Source organism: Culex quinquefasciatus, chromosome 3 (genome assembly GCF_015732765.1).
Source record: "Culex quinquefasciatus strain JHB chromosome 3, VPISU_Cqui_1.0_pri_paternal, whole genome shotgun sequence".
Lineage (NCBI taxonomy): Eukaryota > Metazoa > Arthropoda > Insecta > Diptera > Culicidae > Culex > Culex quinquefasciatus.
The window spans coordinates 19,233,252-19,250,080 of NC_051863.1; the positions used below are offsets into that span (position 1 = coordinate 19,233,252).

General features: G+C 33.6%; 1 protein-coding gene across 4 annotated transcripts in view; it reads left to right on the top strand.

Annotated features, from left to right (window-relative positions):
• The window catches only part of LOC6047519 (high affinity cGMP-specific 3',5'-cyclic phosphodiesterase 9A), a 431,410-nt gene that overhangs the window by 402,362 nt on the left and 12,219 nt on the right, over positions 1-16,829 (top strand). For all 4 annotated transcript variants that reach the window (XM_038265184.1, XM_038265185.1, XM_038265182.1 and 1 more), the window contains 2 exons: positions 4,594-4,745; positions 11,121-11,228. In XM_038265184.1, the coding sequence (XP_038121112.1) occupies positions 4,594-4,745; positions 11,121-11,228 (260 nt within the window). The remainder of the gene's footprint in view (positions 1-4,593; positions 4,746-11,120; positions 11,229-16,829) is intronic.

Genomic DNA, 16,829 nt, shown 5'->3' on the forward strand with positions numbered 1-16,829 from the left:
ACCTGGGCTAAAATGGAGCGTGCTAATTTGAATGGTAAACTGTTCTGTGTTTATTCTAGATCTCTTCCAAAATATTCGATTTACGGGGGTGAATTTGAAAGCAGCGTGTCAACTACACGGAAAGGGGATCCATCGCCAAATCGCGATAAAGTTCGCTAAAACTAGCGAAAAATGTCGCTAATTCCTCAGCCTGCACAAAAATTACCTAGAATCGCTAATTTTTTTCGCTGGTTTGGAAACCGATGAAATTCTACCAAACCAGTGAAAAAAACACTGGTTTGGTGAAAAATGTCGCTGTTTGGGGGATCAGTTTTGCTAGAATCAGAAAATTTTCTCGCTGGTTTGGAAAAAGCGGCAGGGCACCAAAATCAACCAGGAGATTATTGTACTGGTTTTGGGAAACAATTCGCTGGTCCAGCGGATTTCTTCACTGGACCAGTGTTCTTTTACGCTGGATCAGCGTTTTCTATCGCTGACGTCCGGGTTTTTTTCCGGCGGCAGCAGCTCGTACCAAAATCAACCAGTAGATTATTGTGCTGGTTTTGGGAAACAATTCAAGGAAGCAGAACTAAAAGAAAGTCCAGCCAGGTTGTACTTACTTGCCACAGCACAAACTGTTCCGCGGCCATGGTCAAGTTCCTCGCCTACGATTCTTGCTGCCACCTGCGACAATTTGTGCACTCATCTATGCAGCAGTACAAATACATCTCCAGCTTCACTGCACCGTATTTTTCTGCTGCGAGAACTTTATGGAAACGTGCTTCTTTTCATTGAAAAGAACCATCACCTGTTGAGTATGTATTTTAATGCTGAACACTTGATGCAGAACTTTTTCATGCTTTTTTGTTTTGAAAAAACCCCTAAAGCAATTCGATTGCCACTAATCGCTTCCAAACGTGAACAATAACAAACATTTATGACGGCTGTCGGAAGGATGTGTATCAAACCAGCGAAAACTTTCGCTGGAAAAGAAACCGTTTCGGAAATAACAAACCAGCGAAACCAAGTTGCTGGATTTGATTTCTGCGCAGCCACCTTTTTCAGCGAAAAATTTCGCTGGTTTAGAGAAAAATTTCGCTGATATCAGCAAAACCAACCCAGCAAAATTCGGTCGCTGGTTTGGCGATTGATCCCCTTTCCGTGTAGTTTTTCTTTTAAAATATTCAAATTGTTATGCTCTGATTATTATTCTGATATAAATGACAAATAGTGTTTATTTATATTACACTTTAACAAAGTCAATTGTTTCAAATTATTTTCAGGTAATCGCATATTTCTTTCCATTTGAATTTAAAAAAAATGACACTTTTTTGTTCCTCGGCTTTGTAAGAGTTTTTTTTTTATGTATTATACTCATATTTACACAAGATTTCATACATGCGAAGAATACAGAAGAGTACATGCGAAATTTTTTTACTTCAAGCCATTGCAAAATTTATTCTTTCGATCGAAGATGGCCTTGCTTCGACGAGGACGACGATGGAACTCATTAAAAATTTTGTTTCAACTGTCAAAAAAAAAAAATCTGAAATAGTAGCTTATGCAACATGTTGCAAAAAGACGATTTTTTCAGCACGAGTCGTACATTTATTCAACGAGGTTCACCCAGTTTTGCAACGAGTTCCATACAACATTTTTAATTTTTTTTGCAATTCCGAAAAACACCATTTGAACAGAATTATAGGACAAATGTCCATGAATTGAGTCATGAATTGTGATAATTTTTTGCTAATAAATTTTGAAGATTTAGCTTGAGATTTAAAATTTAGTTTTTGATTTTTTTTTTTTTTTTTTTAGCGAGGGACTGGAAAAGCTTCGTTGCTTTGTTTATTTCAAAGTGGTGATTATTGAATTCGACCTTAATTTCTCAACTCGCAGTCGAGATTTCTCGATATGATTTCCCAAGTAACATTTTTTTCCAGGAGATCTACAAGAGCTCTTCAAGATAGCTACAGCATAGCAGTTTGGACCGCGGTAGGATAAAACTCTCTTCAAGTACTCTTCCAAACTCCTGAAGAAGTTACCATCGCGAAATGACGATTAAAAAAAAGATTTTAAAACTATTTAAAAAATCAAAAATATTGAAAAAATATCTAAAATACTGGTACCTAAAACTTCATATAAAAAAACATTTTTTTACGAATCAAACCCATGAAAATAAAATTAAAATGAAGAATTGAAAAAGAACTAACGTTAAAAATTGAAAGAAAACCTTTTTAAAATTTCAAAGATTTATAAAATTCCAAACCCGAAAAAATAGAAACAGTAAAAGATCTATTTGTTATGTTAATAACCTTTAAAATAAAATATAAATATTAGGAAATGATTTTTAAATCAACTGCTAGTTAGGCCGTTGCAAATATTTTTCAAAGTATATGTCGCCCCCAAATCAAAATATCAAAATTTCATATATGTTTTTTTTTTAACATTTTTTTAAAGGAAATTTCAAAATGTTAAATATTTTTGAAATTATAAAAATAAAATGCTCTAGCCTAAATTCTTCTTGGTTTATTATATTTTTAAAAACTTTTGAGATTTCTATAGATTTTATTTCATTTAATTTTGAAAGCTGAAAACGTTGAAATTCTTAATTTTTAAAATTTTATTTCAAATTTTTGATTTCGTTGAAAATTGATTTTTTTATATTTATAAAATTTGAAATTATACTTAGTGTTTAAAATACATTATAATAAAAATTGTAATGTATATTAAACACTAAATATTTTTGTTGTTTTTTATTAAATTATAAATGCACATGCAGCAATTATTGTCCCAATAATTTATTTTCTTTAATCGTTTGAACTATTTTTTTTGTAATGTTAGTAATTCTCTTAGGCTAGTACAAATTTTATTTCAAGTGTTTGTCTGCCCACCCCTACAAAATAGGACCAAAAAATCAAAGGTCAACAAAATATTTTTTCAATAGACTTCAAAATTTCAATAGAAATTTAAATGCAAATCAATTTAAAATGCATTACTCTGCGTTAAGGATCATTTTTAAGCATGTTTGGGTTGACTAAAAAAAAAATTAAATTATCGATGTTTAGTATCGGAAAAAGTCTTTAACATTTTTTTTTGAGGCCAATGCAAATATTTTTCAAAGTTTTCGTACCTGGGCCAGGTGGGGGGGTTAAGTAAAATAAAATAAAATTGAAATAACAAGCCACAGTTTCAACATTTGAATGCAAAAGGTGTATTAAAAAGCATTTTACAATTGTCCAGTTGTTTTGCAATCATTAGTTTTCAAAAATTACGTTAGATTTGACGAAAACAAAATAACAGCGAAAAAAAAAACTTTTTCCGATACTAAACATCGATAATTTTCAAAAATTCTAAATATTTTTGAATCAACCTAAACATGCTAAAAATGTGTGTAAACGCAGGAGAATGAATTTTAAATTAATTTCAGCTGATTGCACTAAAATTTCCATTGAAATTTTGAAGTTTTTCGAAAAAAAAAAATAATTTTGCCCTATGATTTTTCGGGCCAACTTTGAAGGGGTGGGGGAGACAACAGCTTTTAATAAAATTTGTACCAGCCTAAGAAAATTATTTATATTCCAAAAAAATACTTCAAGCGTTTGAAGAAAATTAAAAATTCCGAAATATTTTCCGCATGTTTATTTAAAATTTAAAAATATTAACAATATTTTTAAAATATAAGTATTTAATAAACATTATAATAAAATATCACAACAACTTAAAAATTCATAAGTCAATAAAAAATGTAACAAAATCAAAAATTTCAAATAAAATTAAAAGAAATAAAATCTCCAAAAATCTAAAATGTTAAAAAAATATAATAAAACCAAAATTTGAGCAAAACAGAATAAAAACTAGAACATTTTTTTTATTTCAAGGATATTTAAAATTAAGAAATAAAATAATAAATAAAAAAACATTTAAAAAAAACCATACATCGAATTCCATAAATTACAAGAATTTTTTTTTCAAACACTTTCAAAGACTACGAAAACAAAAAATAAATCAAAATATTAAAAAAGACAAATGATTTATAATTTTTTTTCAAATGTAATATCAAAAGTCCAGAAATTATGATCGAGAGAAGTTTATGCGAGCATTTTTAGAGTGGAGGGTTAAATTTCGAAGATTCACAGTCGCTGCGCAGTCTCATGCCAACTTTCAATAACATCCTTTTCCTTCGAGATCCACTCTCAACTGAAAGTAACAGCATTTCAACAAATTTGCCTCTCGATAGCCTTCAACCAGACACCGGTAAAGCACTACCTAATTCCATTCCCGAGTGCTGATATATGACTTGGACTCCCTTTGTTTGTATTACCTACTGCGCTAATCACGTGTTAATCAACAGCAAATTGAACTCCCTCCCTCCCTTTTTATTGCCGATGACTAGCAACAACTGTTTGGATTATTTATTCATTACTGACTTTTTAAACACACCTACCTCAAGGCAAGACCTGTTCTTTTTTCTGTTTCGTTTTGTTTTGTTCTTGCCTGCTCAGCGCTTTGAAGAAGCGGGTTAAATGATGTTATGATTTTTGAAATCAGCTCAAATTGAATTATCTGGCAAATTGAAGCATAATTTTTAATTTTTCCTTCAATTCTTTCCAGATGTACGCCATCACGTGGCACACGAACCTGATCCAGCGGCTGGGCGAGCTGGAGGTGCTGATCCTGCTGGTGTCCTGCATCTGCCACGACCTGGACCACCCGGGCTACAACAACATCTACCAAATCAACGCCCGGACCGAGCTGGCCCTGAGGTAATTTTTTGTAAAATGAGCCCACTTCATCCTAAAAGTGACACTAAGTTAGTAGGTCGACTGTATGGGTGTGTGTGTAATTGTCAGTGGGAGTGTGTCAGCAGTAGGATTTGATGCTGGGTAGAGAAGAACGTCGGGACAAAAACGGTACAAGCACACACTAAACATCAAAGAGCGCAAACACCCTTTGGCGATGTGAGCATCGTTCACCTTTTTCGCTAGACTTTGTGGGAATGACGTCGTCTAACCTTGATGGTTCTGGATGGCTTTTTTCGCGAGGAGAGAGTGGTTGATTTTGAGTAGCTAGAGCTAGATAGAGCTAGATAGAGCTAGAGCTAGAGCTAGAGCTAGAGCTAGAGCTAGAGCTAGAGCTAGAGCTAGAGGTAGAGCTAGAGCTAGAGCTAGAGCTAGAGCTAGAGCTAGAGCTAGAGCTAGAGCTAGAGCTAGAGCTAGAGCTAGAGCTAGAGCTAGAGCTAGAGCTAGAGCTAGAGCTAGAGCTAGAGCTAGAGCTAGAGCCAGAGCTAGAGCCAGAGCTAGAGCCAGAGCTAGAGCTAGAGCCAGAGCTAGAGCTAGAGCCAGAGCCAGAGCCAGAGCTAGAGCTAGAGCTAGAGCCAGAGCCAGAGCTAGAGCTAGAGCCAGAGCCAGAGCTAGAGCTAGAGCTAGAGCTAGAGCTAGAGCTAGAGCTAGAGCTAGAGCTAGAGCCAGAGCTAGAGCCAGAGCTAGAGCCAGAGCCAGAGCCAGAGCCAGAGCCAGAGCCAGAGCCAGAGCCAGAGCCAGAGCCAGAGCCAGAGCCAGAGCCAGAGCCAGAGCCAGAGCCAGAGCCAGAGCCAGAGCTAGAGCCAGAGCTAGAGCTAGAGCTAGAGCTAGAGCCAGAGCTAGAGCCAGAGCCAGAGCCAGAGCCAGAGCCAGAGCCAGAGCCAGAGCCAGAGCCAGAGCTAGAGCTAGAGCTAGAGCCAGAGCCAGAGCTAGAGCTAGAGCTAGAGCTAGAGCTAGAGCTAGAGCTAGAGCTAGAGCTAGAGCTAGAGCTAGAGCTAGAGCTAGAGCTAGAGCTAGAGCTAGAGCTAGAGCTAGAGCTAGAGCTAGAGCTAGAGCTAGAGCTAGAGCTAGAGTTACAGCTAGAGCTAGAGCTAGAGCTAGAGCTAGAGCTAGAGCTAGAGCTAGAGCTAGAGCTAGAGCTAGAGCTAGAGCTAGAGCTAGAGCTAGAGCTAGAGCTAGAGCTAGAGCTAGAGCTAGAGCTAGAGCTAGAGCTAGAGCTAGAGCTAGAGCTAGAGCTAGAGCTAGAGCTAGAGCTAGAGCTAGAGCTAGAGCTAGAGCTAGAGCTAGAGCTAGAGCTAGAGCTAGAGCTAGAGCTAGAGCTAGAGCTAGAGCTAGAGCTAGAGCTAGAGCTAGAGCTAGAGCTAGAGCTAGAGCTAGAGCTAGAGCTAGAGCTAGAGCTAGAGCTAGAGCTAGAGCTAGAGCTAGAGCTAGAGCTAGAGCTAGAGCTAGAGCTAGAGCTAGAGCTAGAGCTAGAGCTAGAGCTAGAGCTAGAGCTAGAGCTAGAGCTAGAGCTAGAGCTAGAGCTAGAGCTAGAGCTAGAGCTAGAGCTAGAGCTAGAGCCAGAGCCAGAGCTAGAGCCAGAGCCAGAGCTAGAGCTAGAGCTAGAGCTAGAGCTAGAGCTAGAGCTAGAGCTAGAGCTAGAGCCAGAGCCAGAGCCAGAGCCAGAGCCAGAGCCAGAGCTAGAGCTAGAGCCAGAGCCAGAGCCAGAGCCAGAGCCAGAGCCAGAGCCAGAGCTAGAGCTAGAGCCAGAGCCAGAGCTAGAGCTAGAGCCAGAGCTAGAGCTAGAGCCAGAGCTAGAGCCAGAGCTAGAGCCAGAGCTAGAGCTAGAGCTAGAGCCAGAGCTAGAGCCAGAGCCAGAGCCAGAGCCAGAGCCAGAGCCAGAGCTAGAGCCAGAGCCAGAGCCAGAGCCAGAGCTAGAGCCAGAGCTAGAGCCAGAGCCAGAGCCAGAGCCAGAGCCAGAGCCAGAGCCAGAGCCAGAGCCAGAGCCAGAGCCAGAGCCAGAGCCAGAGCTAGAGCTAGAGCCAGAGCTAGAGCCAGAGCCTAGAGCCAGAGCCAGAGCTAGAGCCAGAGCTAGAGCCAGAGCCAGAGCCAGAGCCAGAGCTAGAGCCAGAGCTAGAGCTAGAGCTAGAGCTAGAGCTAGAGCTAGAGCTAGAGCTAGAGCTAGAGCTAGAGCTAGAGCTAGAGCTAGAGCTAGAGCTAGAGCTAGAGCTAGAGCTAGAGCTAGAGCTAGAGCTAGAGCTAGAGCTAGAGCTATAGAAAATGTTTCATTGCCGTATCGTGTTCCAAATTAGCCCAATTAAATCATTCTTCCCCTAACTGGACCAGCCTCCTCAAATCAACCGGAAAGGACGCTTTCGCTCGCGTGTGCCCACACACAGTCGGATAGAATTGCATTCTAGGCATTTTTTTTTTCAAACCTTCTGGCCATTGCTATCGCTCTTTAGCCGGTCGTCACGTACGTACAAATACAGAAACACACACAATCACACACGCGGGGGACAGAAAAAGGTTGATTCAGCTGACTTGGCCCAACGATCCGAACCGGATGGAATTACACGACCTCGGAAACACCTAACCCCTCTTTCGTCTGTAGCCACGGGAGAAACGGGACATGTCGTCCCTTTGTGGGATCCAACCCCCCCCCTCTTCTGCCGGAGGTGGTTGTCACGGTCCGTTTCGCCGCAGATTCCATCCCTCTCGAATGTGGCAACCATCCGTCACTTTTGTCACTTTGGCAAGACGAGAAAGATGAAGGCAAAGGTTTCGAGGTCAACTCGGGGATAGAGAAAAGAAGAAGAGAAAAAAAAGTGACGATGCGTCATGTTGCCATCATTAGACATGGAAAATTTACACTTTATTGAACACCTGTCCTCTTTTTTAGGGGGGGTTTCAAGGTTCGAAAAAAGGTGTTTGGTTCGGGACTTGACAAATGATAGTGTTGTGATACTTTTTACCTTCTGTGTAGTTCATGAATCTGAAAATGAAATAGAACTGGACAAGAGTTTCGAATCCAAAACACGGAACTAAGATCTGTCAGTACAATAAATCAATAAAAATAACAAAAATCTGTTTTTGAACAACATTTTTTAAGCTTAAAAATCTTCAATAGATATTTGATTTGATAGTTCTACACAGTAAAAAAAATCATGGTAAAATTTCATCTAAAAAGGAGTACATCTTTTATGTCAGAAAAAAGCTTTAATTTTACCTCTAATAATGTGTAAATTTACATCTGGCAGACGCTAGGAAAAAATATCTGTATTCCCAAAAAAATATCAAACCGGTGATAGATATATCTAGCTTACTAAGTCCGCGCCCTAAACCGCACGGCCATCTCGCCGCTGTGGAAACTGGACAATCAAAGCCAATGTACCTCTACGTATCTGGTGTATCGTATATGTACCCTATATGCAGTAAATATAGAATACAATGTACGGAACACATAGAGCTACATTGGCATTGATCGTCCAGTTTTTACAGCGGCGATATGGCCGTGCGGGTTGGGGCGCGGACTTAGTAAACTAGATATAACTATCACCGGTTTGATGTTTTTTTGGGAATACAGATATTTTTTCCTAGCGTCTGCCAGATGTAAATTTACACATTATTAGAGGTAAAATTAAAGCTTTTTCTGACATAAAAGATGTACTCCTTTTTAGATGAAATTTTACCATGATTTTTTTTACTGTGTATCCAACCTAAAACTGACAAATCTAGCAATTATTTTGATCATTTCTACTAATTTACCAGCTGGAAAGTATAGTTTCTTTTAAATATATTACCAAATTTTCAAAAATTAAAAAAAATTACAAAAATAACAAAAATTAACAAAATTACAAAAATTACAAAAATTACAAAAATTACAAAAATTACAAAAATTACAAAAATTTCAAAAATTAAAAAAAATACATGAATAAAAAAAAAATACAAAAATTACAAAAATTACAAAAATTACAAAAATTACAAAAATTACAAAAATTACAAAAATTACAAAAATTACAAAAACTACTAGAATGACAAAAAAAAACATGAATTGCTAAAATTAGTGTGTTTTAACAAACCTAACTAATTTTTATAATTTTCGTATTTTTTTATTTTTTTGTAAATTTTGTAACTTTTTTTAAAGTTTCTGCCTCTCTTCAAAGTTTGCCCGAAAAATCAGGGGACAAAATTTTTTTTTTTTTAATTTCAAAACTTCAATGGAAATTGAACTGCGATCAGCTGAAATCAATTTAAAATGCATTCTCCTGCGTATAGAATCATTTTTAGCTTGTTTGGGTTGGTATAAAAATCCTTCAATTTTTTGGAAAATTGTCGATTATCGCAAAATATTTTTCTGCGTAAATTTTTATGTTTTCGTCAAATCATACATTTTTTGAAAACTAATGATTGCAAAACTGCAGTTGTAAAATTTGTAAAATGCAATTGAAAACAATTTTTGCATGCAAATGTTGAAACTATGGCTTGTTATTTTAATATTTATATTTTTTAATTTACAAAAAAGAAAGACAAAAAAGACAAAAAAGACAAAAAAGACAAAAAAGACAAAAAAGACAAAAAAGACAAAAAAGACAAAAAAGACAAAAAAGACAAAAAAGACAAAAAAGACAAAAAAGACAAAAAAGACAAAAAAGACAAAAAGACAAAAAGACAAAAAGACAAAAAGACAAAAAGACAAAAAGACAAAAAGACAAAAAGACAAAAAGACAAAAAGACAAAAAGACAAAAAGACAAAAAGACAAAAAGACAAAAAGACAAAAAGACAAAAAGACAAAAAGACAAAAAGACAAAAAGACAAAAAGACAAAAAGACAAAAAGACAAAAAGACAAAAAGACAAAAAGACAAAAAGACAAAAAGACAAAAAGACAAAAAGACAAAAAGACAAAAAGACAAAAAGACAAAAAGACAAAAAGACAAAAAGACAAAAAGACAAAAAGACAAAAAGACAAAAAGACAAAAAGACAAAAAGACAAAAAGACAAAAAGACAAAAAGACAAAAAGACAAAAAGACAAAAAGACAAAAAGACAAAAAGACAAAAAGACAAAAAGACAAAAAAAAAAAAAAAAGACCAAAAAGACAAAAAGACAAAAAGACAAAAAGACAAAAAGACAAAAAGACAAAAAGACAAAAATACAAAAAGACAAAAAGACAAAAATACAAAAAGACAAAAAGACAAAAAGACAAAAAGACAAAAAGACAAAAAGACAAAAAGACAAAAAGACAAAAAGACAAAAAGACAAAAAGACAAAAAGACAAAAAGAAAAAAGACAAAAAGACAAAAATACAAAAAGACAAAAAGACAAAAAGACAAAAAGACAAAAAGACAAAAAGACAAAAAGACAAAAAAACATAAAAGACATAAAAGACATAAAAGACAAAAAGACCAAAAAGACAAAAAGACAAAAAGACAAAAAAGACAAAAAGACAAAAAAGACAAAAAAGACAAAAAAGACAAAAAAGACAAAAAATACAAAAAAGACAAAAAAGACAAAAAAACAAAAAAGACAAAAAAGACAAAAAAGACAAAAACGACAAAAAAGACAAAAAAGACAAAAAAGACAAAAAAGACAATAAAACATAAAAGACATAAAAGACATAAAAGACAAAAATGACAAAAATGACAAAAATAACAAAAATAACAAAAATGACAAAAAAGACAAAAAAACATTTATCTTAAATGGAATTTCAGAACTTAAAATTGTTGTCAAAAGTGGTTTAACAGGAAATACGAAAATAATGTTTGTTATTTAATCTTTGGATAAACTTGTCTAGACTGTATAATGATATCAATTTTCTCTGAACTGTGCATTCGTTTAACGCTGTTTATTTTAGAATTCTTGAGAAATGTTTTTCCGACATTTCAACGATTTGAAACACTTTTGTTTGTTTTAAAATGGCTTATTTAAATGAAAAATAGGTCAATAAGCTCTATAAAATCGATCAATTCAGCAATTTCATCGCAAAAGTTAAAACATCAAACAGAAATCACCCCCACTTCCATCATTCATACGGGTACAACCACCCGATTGGGGAGCAACTTTCGTAATGGCCAACCCATTCATCTCAATAATCGGTTTGTCCCACCTCCCCTGTGTCAGAACCACGCACGTTTCATTTTTATTCCCGGTGGAACCCGCGCCTCGGTGTTATCCGGCGATCAATTTGACATAAACCGCCATTGCGGTTTTCCGGCCATCAGGTCAGCAAATAAAATATATTACATTCTCCCCCCTCCTCAAGCTCACCTCCCAGTTGGCCGATTCAACAAAAAATGGAGTTTACTCATATATTTTTTTAAAATCCAAATGGTTTTTTTTTTCTTTCTTCATTTTTACAGATACAATGATATTTCTCCGCTGGAGAACCACCACTGTTCGATTGCATTTCGGCTGCTGGAACATCCGGAGTGTAACATCTTCCGCAACATGGACAAGGAGTTGTATAAGTAAGTAAATTAATTTAAAAACATGTAATTACACTTGAATTATTCTACACGAGTTCAAATTGCAAAGTTACAAATCAATAACAACGCAAATAACACTTTCTCGTCATAATTAAACCACAAAATTTCAAAGTACATAAAAAAAACTAATAATCAGCTCCATCACCACGCCGCCCCCTAGGACAGTGGTTATCACACCTAATTATGGTGGGTGGGAATTTTTGGATATGTGCTGGAAAAGGGAGTCCTTTTTTGCGCAGAGTGTTTCACAATTTTTATAAAATTTTAATCAAATTCAACGTAAGTTTCGTTTTTTTTTCAACTTAATAAGACACATTTTTGAATATCAACAATTTGTGAATAAATTTAAAAAAAAAACATTTTTAACTTTAAACTTGGGGATACATCTTACTAACCGTTTAAGAATGTTTGACTTGCGGTAACCTTCGTTTCACTGAGTGATGACTAAAGCTATTCAGTGAACGTGCCTTAGTCTGGGCAAACAAACTGGGCTCGATTGGTGATGGTGGACATTATCGGTTTGTCGCGAGTATGGCGAACGTGCCCATCGTTGACAGAGTGTGGTTTTTTCCAACCACTGTTATTTTTTTTCGAGATAAAAGGTGATTTTACTGTCTGATTAATGCATTTTCGAGAATGTTTGATTTACGACCTTTTGTTAACAATTATTTGTTGTTTTTTTTTTTTTTGCTTTAAATTGCAAGCCATTTTTCATGCAGGAATTTTAAAACCATAAAGTAGTTTACTTTTGATAATATTCGTTCGAATTTTCAACGGTTTTTTGAACAACTCGTGTTAAAAATTTTATAAAATTTGTTTTTTTTTGTTTTGATAAAACTTTGTCCCTGTAAAAAAAACATTTTGGGTCATTAGTTTCTCTCTAAAATCCAGTCACATACGATTTTTCAATTCATTTATGATTGAAAATTTAAAATAAAATAGAATTGATTCATCATTGTTTTTTTTTAAATAGCGCCATGTCTAAGCTATAAGGATGTTCAGGTTATCGTAATTTATATTTTTGAGGTGTTTTTTTCATTTTGTTTTATTTTAAAATATTTTTTAAATGAAATGCTCCAGGGCATTTTTTTTTTCGAAAAAAATAAACTCTTTTAATATTCTTTGCTACCTTTAGTCGATCGAACTGTTGGATACCGAGATAATCTTGATCTTAAAATAAGTTAAAAATTAGTTTTTCTTAGTGTCTCTTAAGAAAAGCCCTTATTTCTCAATAGGGTCCCAACGCCCTATGTTAATTTTTATGTACAACGGTAAAAAACACGTTTGAAAGCCTTTTTGATCACTTTTTCTCATTCTAACGGTGCACATCAACAAGAGTTTTTTGCACCAAGATTATTTTTTAACACATTTTAGTATCTTCAAAACTACGAAAACTATCGACATGATTTTTTATCCATTTCCTAAAAACCCATTTTAAATCTTTTGCGGTGACATTGATAGAAATTTGATTTGGCCACTAATTTTGATACATCCAATGTAACAGTCACATTTTTGCATATATGTTCGATAATAAGCTATCCCTTAATGCTTACATAATCAAAATTCTCAAAAATGTTTAGATATTAAATTGACGGGCATTTGAAAAACCTATCAAAGTCACCCCGGGCTATCAAAGTCACCCCAGATTACGGTATCGCAAATTTAAGCATAACTTTAGGACCCAATTGGCGATATTTCAGAAACTATTTACTTTGTTGATTTCTTTTTGCTTTTCAAATCAAAATTATTTAGATTTAAAAAAACTAAGCTAACATTTGAAAAAGCCTTAAATAACAATTTTGAGTTCTACTTAAATATTATGGTTTATTTTAAATATATGTTAAATATTTTTTGTGATAAGTGCAGAGAATTTCACTGGTTTCATTTTTTTACAGTCATGTCTCGGTTTAGCACAGAAAAAAAACCGATGCGTGCATAACTGAGGCACAGAGCTTATGGGTTTTTGGCTATATGGGAGACATTGGCTTTAATCGTACGAAAAATCATGCAAACATCAAAAAATTATAGTGTTTTGAAATCGGGATGATGTCAGTTATCCTTTAAAATTATTATTTCATGAAAATTTTCACAAAAAGACGTATTTTTCCTGTATTACGAAAATGATTTTTTTTTCTCTAAAGAAAACAAAAATATATTGTTATTGCAATATGGGTATCAAATGATTAGGTTTTTTTCATACATTTTGGATGTAATAACAACATTTTCAGAAAATACTCAAAATTTTCAAAAAACTACGTCTTTTTGAAAAAAACTACGTCTTTTTGAAAAAAAACTACGTCTTTTTGAAAAAAAACTCCAAATTTCAATTTTTACAATATGGGTATCAAATGATCGGGATTTTTTCATACATTTCGAATGTAATAACAACATTTTTAGAAAATACTCAAAATTTTCACAAAACTACGTATTTTCGAATAAAATACTCAAAATTTCCGTTTTTACAATGTTGGTATCAAACGATCGGGATTTTTTCATACATTTCGAATGTAATAAATTTTTTTTTGGAAATACAATTTTCACAAAACTACGTTTTTTCGAAAAAAATACTCAAAATTTTAATTTTTACAATATGGGTATCAAACGATCGGGATTTTTCATATATTTCGAATGTTATAACAATATTATTTTTAAATACTCAAAATTTTCACAAAACTACGTATTTTCTAAAAAAATACTAACAATTTCCGATTTTACAATGTGGGTTTCAAACGATCGGGATTTTTTCATACATTTCGAAAGTTATTAAAAATGAAAATACTCAAAATTTTCACAAAACTACGTATTTTTGAAAAATTTTATTTGATTATTTGATACCCATATTGTAAAAACTTAAATCTTGAAAAGTTTTACAAAAATACGTAGTTTTGTGAAAATTTTGAGTATTTAAAAAAATATTGTTATTACATTTGAAATGTATTTAAAAATCCCGATCGTTTGATACCCACGTTGTTAAAAAGAAAATTTTGAGTATTTTATTCGAAAATACGTAGTTTTGTGAAAAATTAGAGTATTTTCTAAAAATGTTGTTATTACATTCGAAATACGTAGTTTTGTAAAAAATTTGAGTAATTTCTAAAAATGTTGTTATTACATTCGAAATGTATGAAAAAATCCCGATCGTTTGATACCCACATTGTAAAAATTAAAATTTTGAGTATTTTTTTTTGAAAAAACGTAGTTTTGTGAAAATTTGGAGTATTTTCTTAAAAATTTTGTTATTATATCCGAAACGTATGAAAAAACCTGATCATTTGATACCCATATTCCAATAACAATATATTTTTGGATTCTTTAGAGCAAAAAAAATGCATTTTCAAAATACAGGAAAAATACGTATTTTTGTGAAAACTTTCATGAAATAATAATATTAATGGATAACTGACATCATCCCGATTCCAAAACACTATCATTTTTTGATGTTTGCATGATTTTTCATACGATTAAAGCCAATGTCTCCCATATACCCGGGCAGACGGTAATAACAAAATTCATGCCATTTCAATAACAAATTCTGTTAAAATAACAAAAAGTGTTATGGATTCTTCTTGAAAAATTCATTTTTGCATAAGAGTTGAATAACAGTTTATGTTATCATAACAAAATTTGTTATTGGTCTGATATTGATTGAAAGCAAACACAACTTGGGAATAACATTTTTTGTTATGGAAGAATAACTCCAAATGTTATTGGGATGGTCGGATTAGTTGTTAAAATAACAAAAATTAATAACAAAGATTTGTTCGAAGAATAACTAAAAATGTTATCAGTCTGTTATTACAATAACATTCCAATAACAAAAAAATCATAACGGCGAATAACAAAACTTGTTATAAATAACATAAAATGTTATTGGGCTAGTATTTTCAAATATCAAAAAATGTTATTCCAAAGTTATTACCGTCTGCTCGGGTAGCCAAAAACCCATAAGCTCTGTGCTTCAGTTAAGCACTGGGCCGTGCTTAACCGAGGCAGCTGAACGGTGCAAAACCGGGGCAGTGCAAAACCGAGGCATGACTGTATATTGAAAATTAGAGCTATTTTGGAGACACTGCGGAAAAAACATTATTCTCAATTTTTGAACTTTTTCTCGGCAACCAGCTAAGCCTGAAAAGTAAAATTTCGTGTTTTTTTTCTTAATTTGCAGTTTTCTTTTTGAGTGTAACATGCGAAATTTCCAACCCTCAAATTTAAGGCGTCCAATTCTCCCGGATTTTGAATTACCCAAAAAACGGGATAAATATTTTTGGAATCGCGGGAATTTCCACGATCCCGCAATTTTCATATTAATTAGCAAAATCATAGAATTAGCTCAACACCATAAGTTGGTGATAATTTGCACTTCAATCTTAACAAGCACAGCAGATCTTAAATAGCTTACAAGAAATTAAAAATGTGTTTTTTGTTCTTTGTTGTACTTTGGATTTTAAATTAAACACAATTTTTAATCTAATGCTATACACATGAATTATGTCTCTTTTAAAATACATTTCTTTTATTTTTTTATTTTTATAGCATGGCATTACAGCTTTGAAAAAATATTTTAAAATATTTAAAATGAAAACAAGAAACGACCACAAATAAAATGATACCAGTCAATGTATGTATAACAAGTTTTACAATTATCTTTGAGTCACTATCACCAACTGGAGAAAATTGGCTCTACAGTCTGAATAGGCATAGGAAATTTCAAAGCATTAAATTTAAAAAAAAGTGTGCACTAATTGTTTTGTTGTAAAAAAATGATTTGCCCCAGATGCCGGTGTTTGATAAAATATAGTTAAATATGATATTTTTTTCAAAATTAAAAAAAAGCCTATTACGAATATTTTTAAAAGTTTTTCTTAAAAAAAGGCTTTTTTTCGGATCTGTAAACTAAAATTTTAACAATTTTCCCTAATAAGCCAAATTAATGCTGATACATTCCGAATAACTACAAATTTTAATGCTATTTAAACTATTCGATTACTAAGTATTCAACTGTTTACTTTTTTTTCACAATTTTTTGAATTTCCAGACCAAAATTTGTTTTTTCCTCCAAATTCCCGGGACATAAAATGAAAATTCCCGGGATGGACGCACTACTAAGGTTTTCTCAAAGGACAATTGGTTGAAAATTTGGTTTTGACGATTTTTTAGATCGAATCCCGACTAGTGCAAGGTTGCGTTTTAGAAGGGTATTAAGGTAAAAAAAACGATAAAAAATCATGTAGGGGAACCAATCCAATTCCAATCAAACACCTATCTTCGTCATATGGAGAGTATGATGCTCTATTAAAGCTTCAAAAATACTATTTAGGCTATAAACATACCAGTAACAGCACCGCCTCGAGTAAGCACGCAAATTTACTGGCCAAAAAGATCAAGTTTAATGCACTTTTGATCATAATTTCTATTTTGCGAGACTTTTTTTCATCATTTTGTTGGCACACACATCCACACGCAAGATGAGAGCTTAACTGCTAAACGAAAATCGCCATCAACATCTTTTCACTTGCGCTAACGTTTTCAAAGCGCTTAAGATATGAAATTGGTTCCAACTACCGGCAACATATTCTTTTTAAC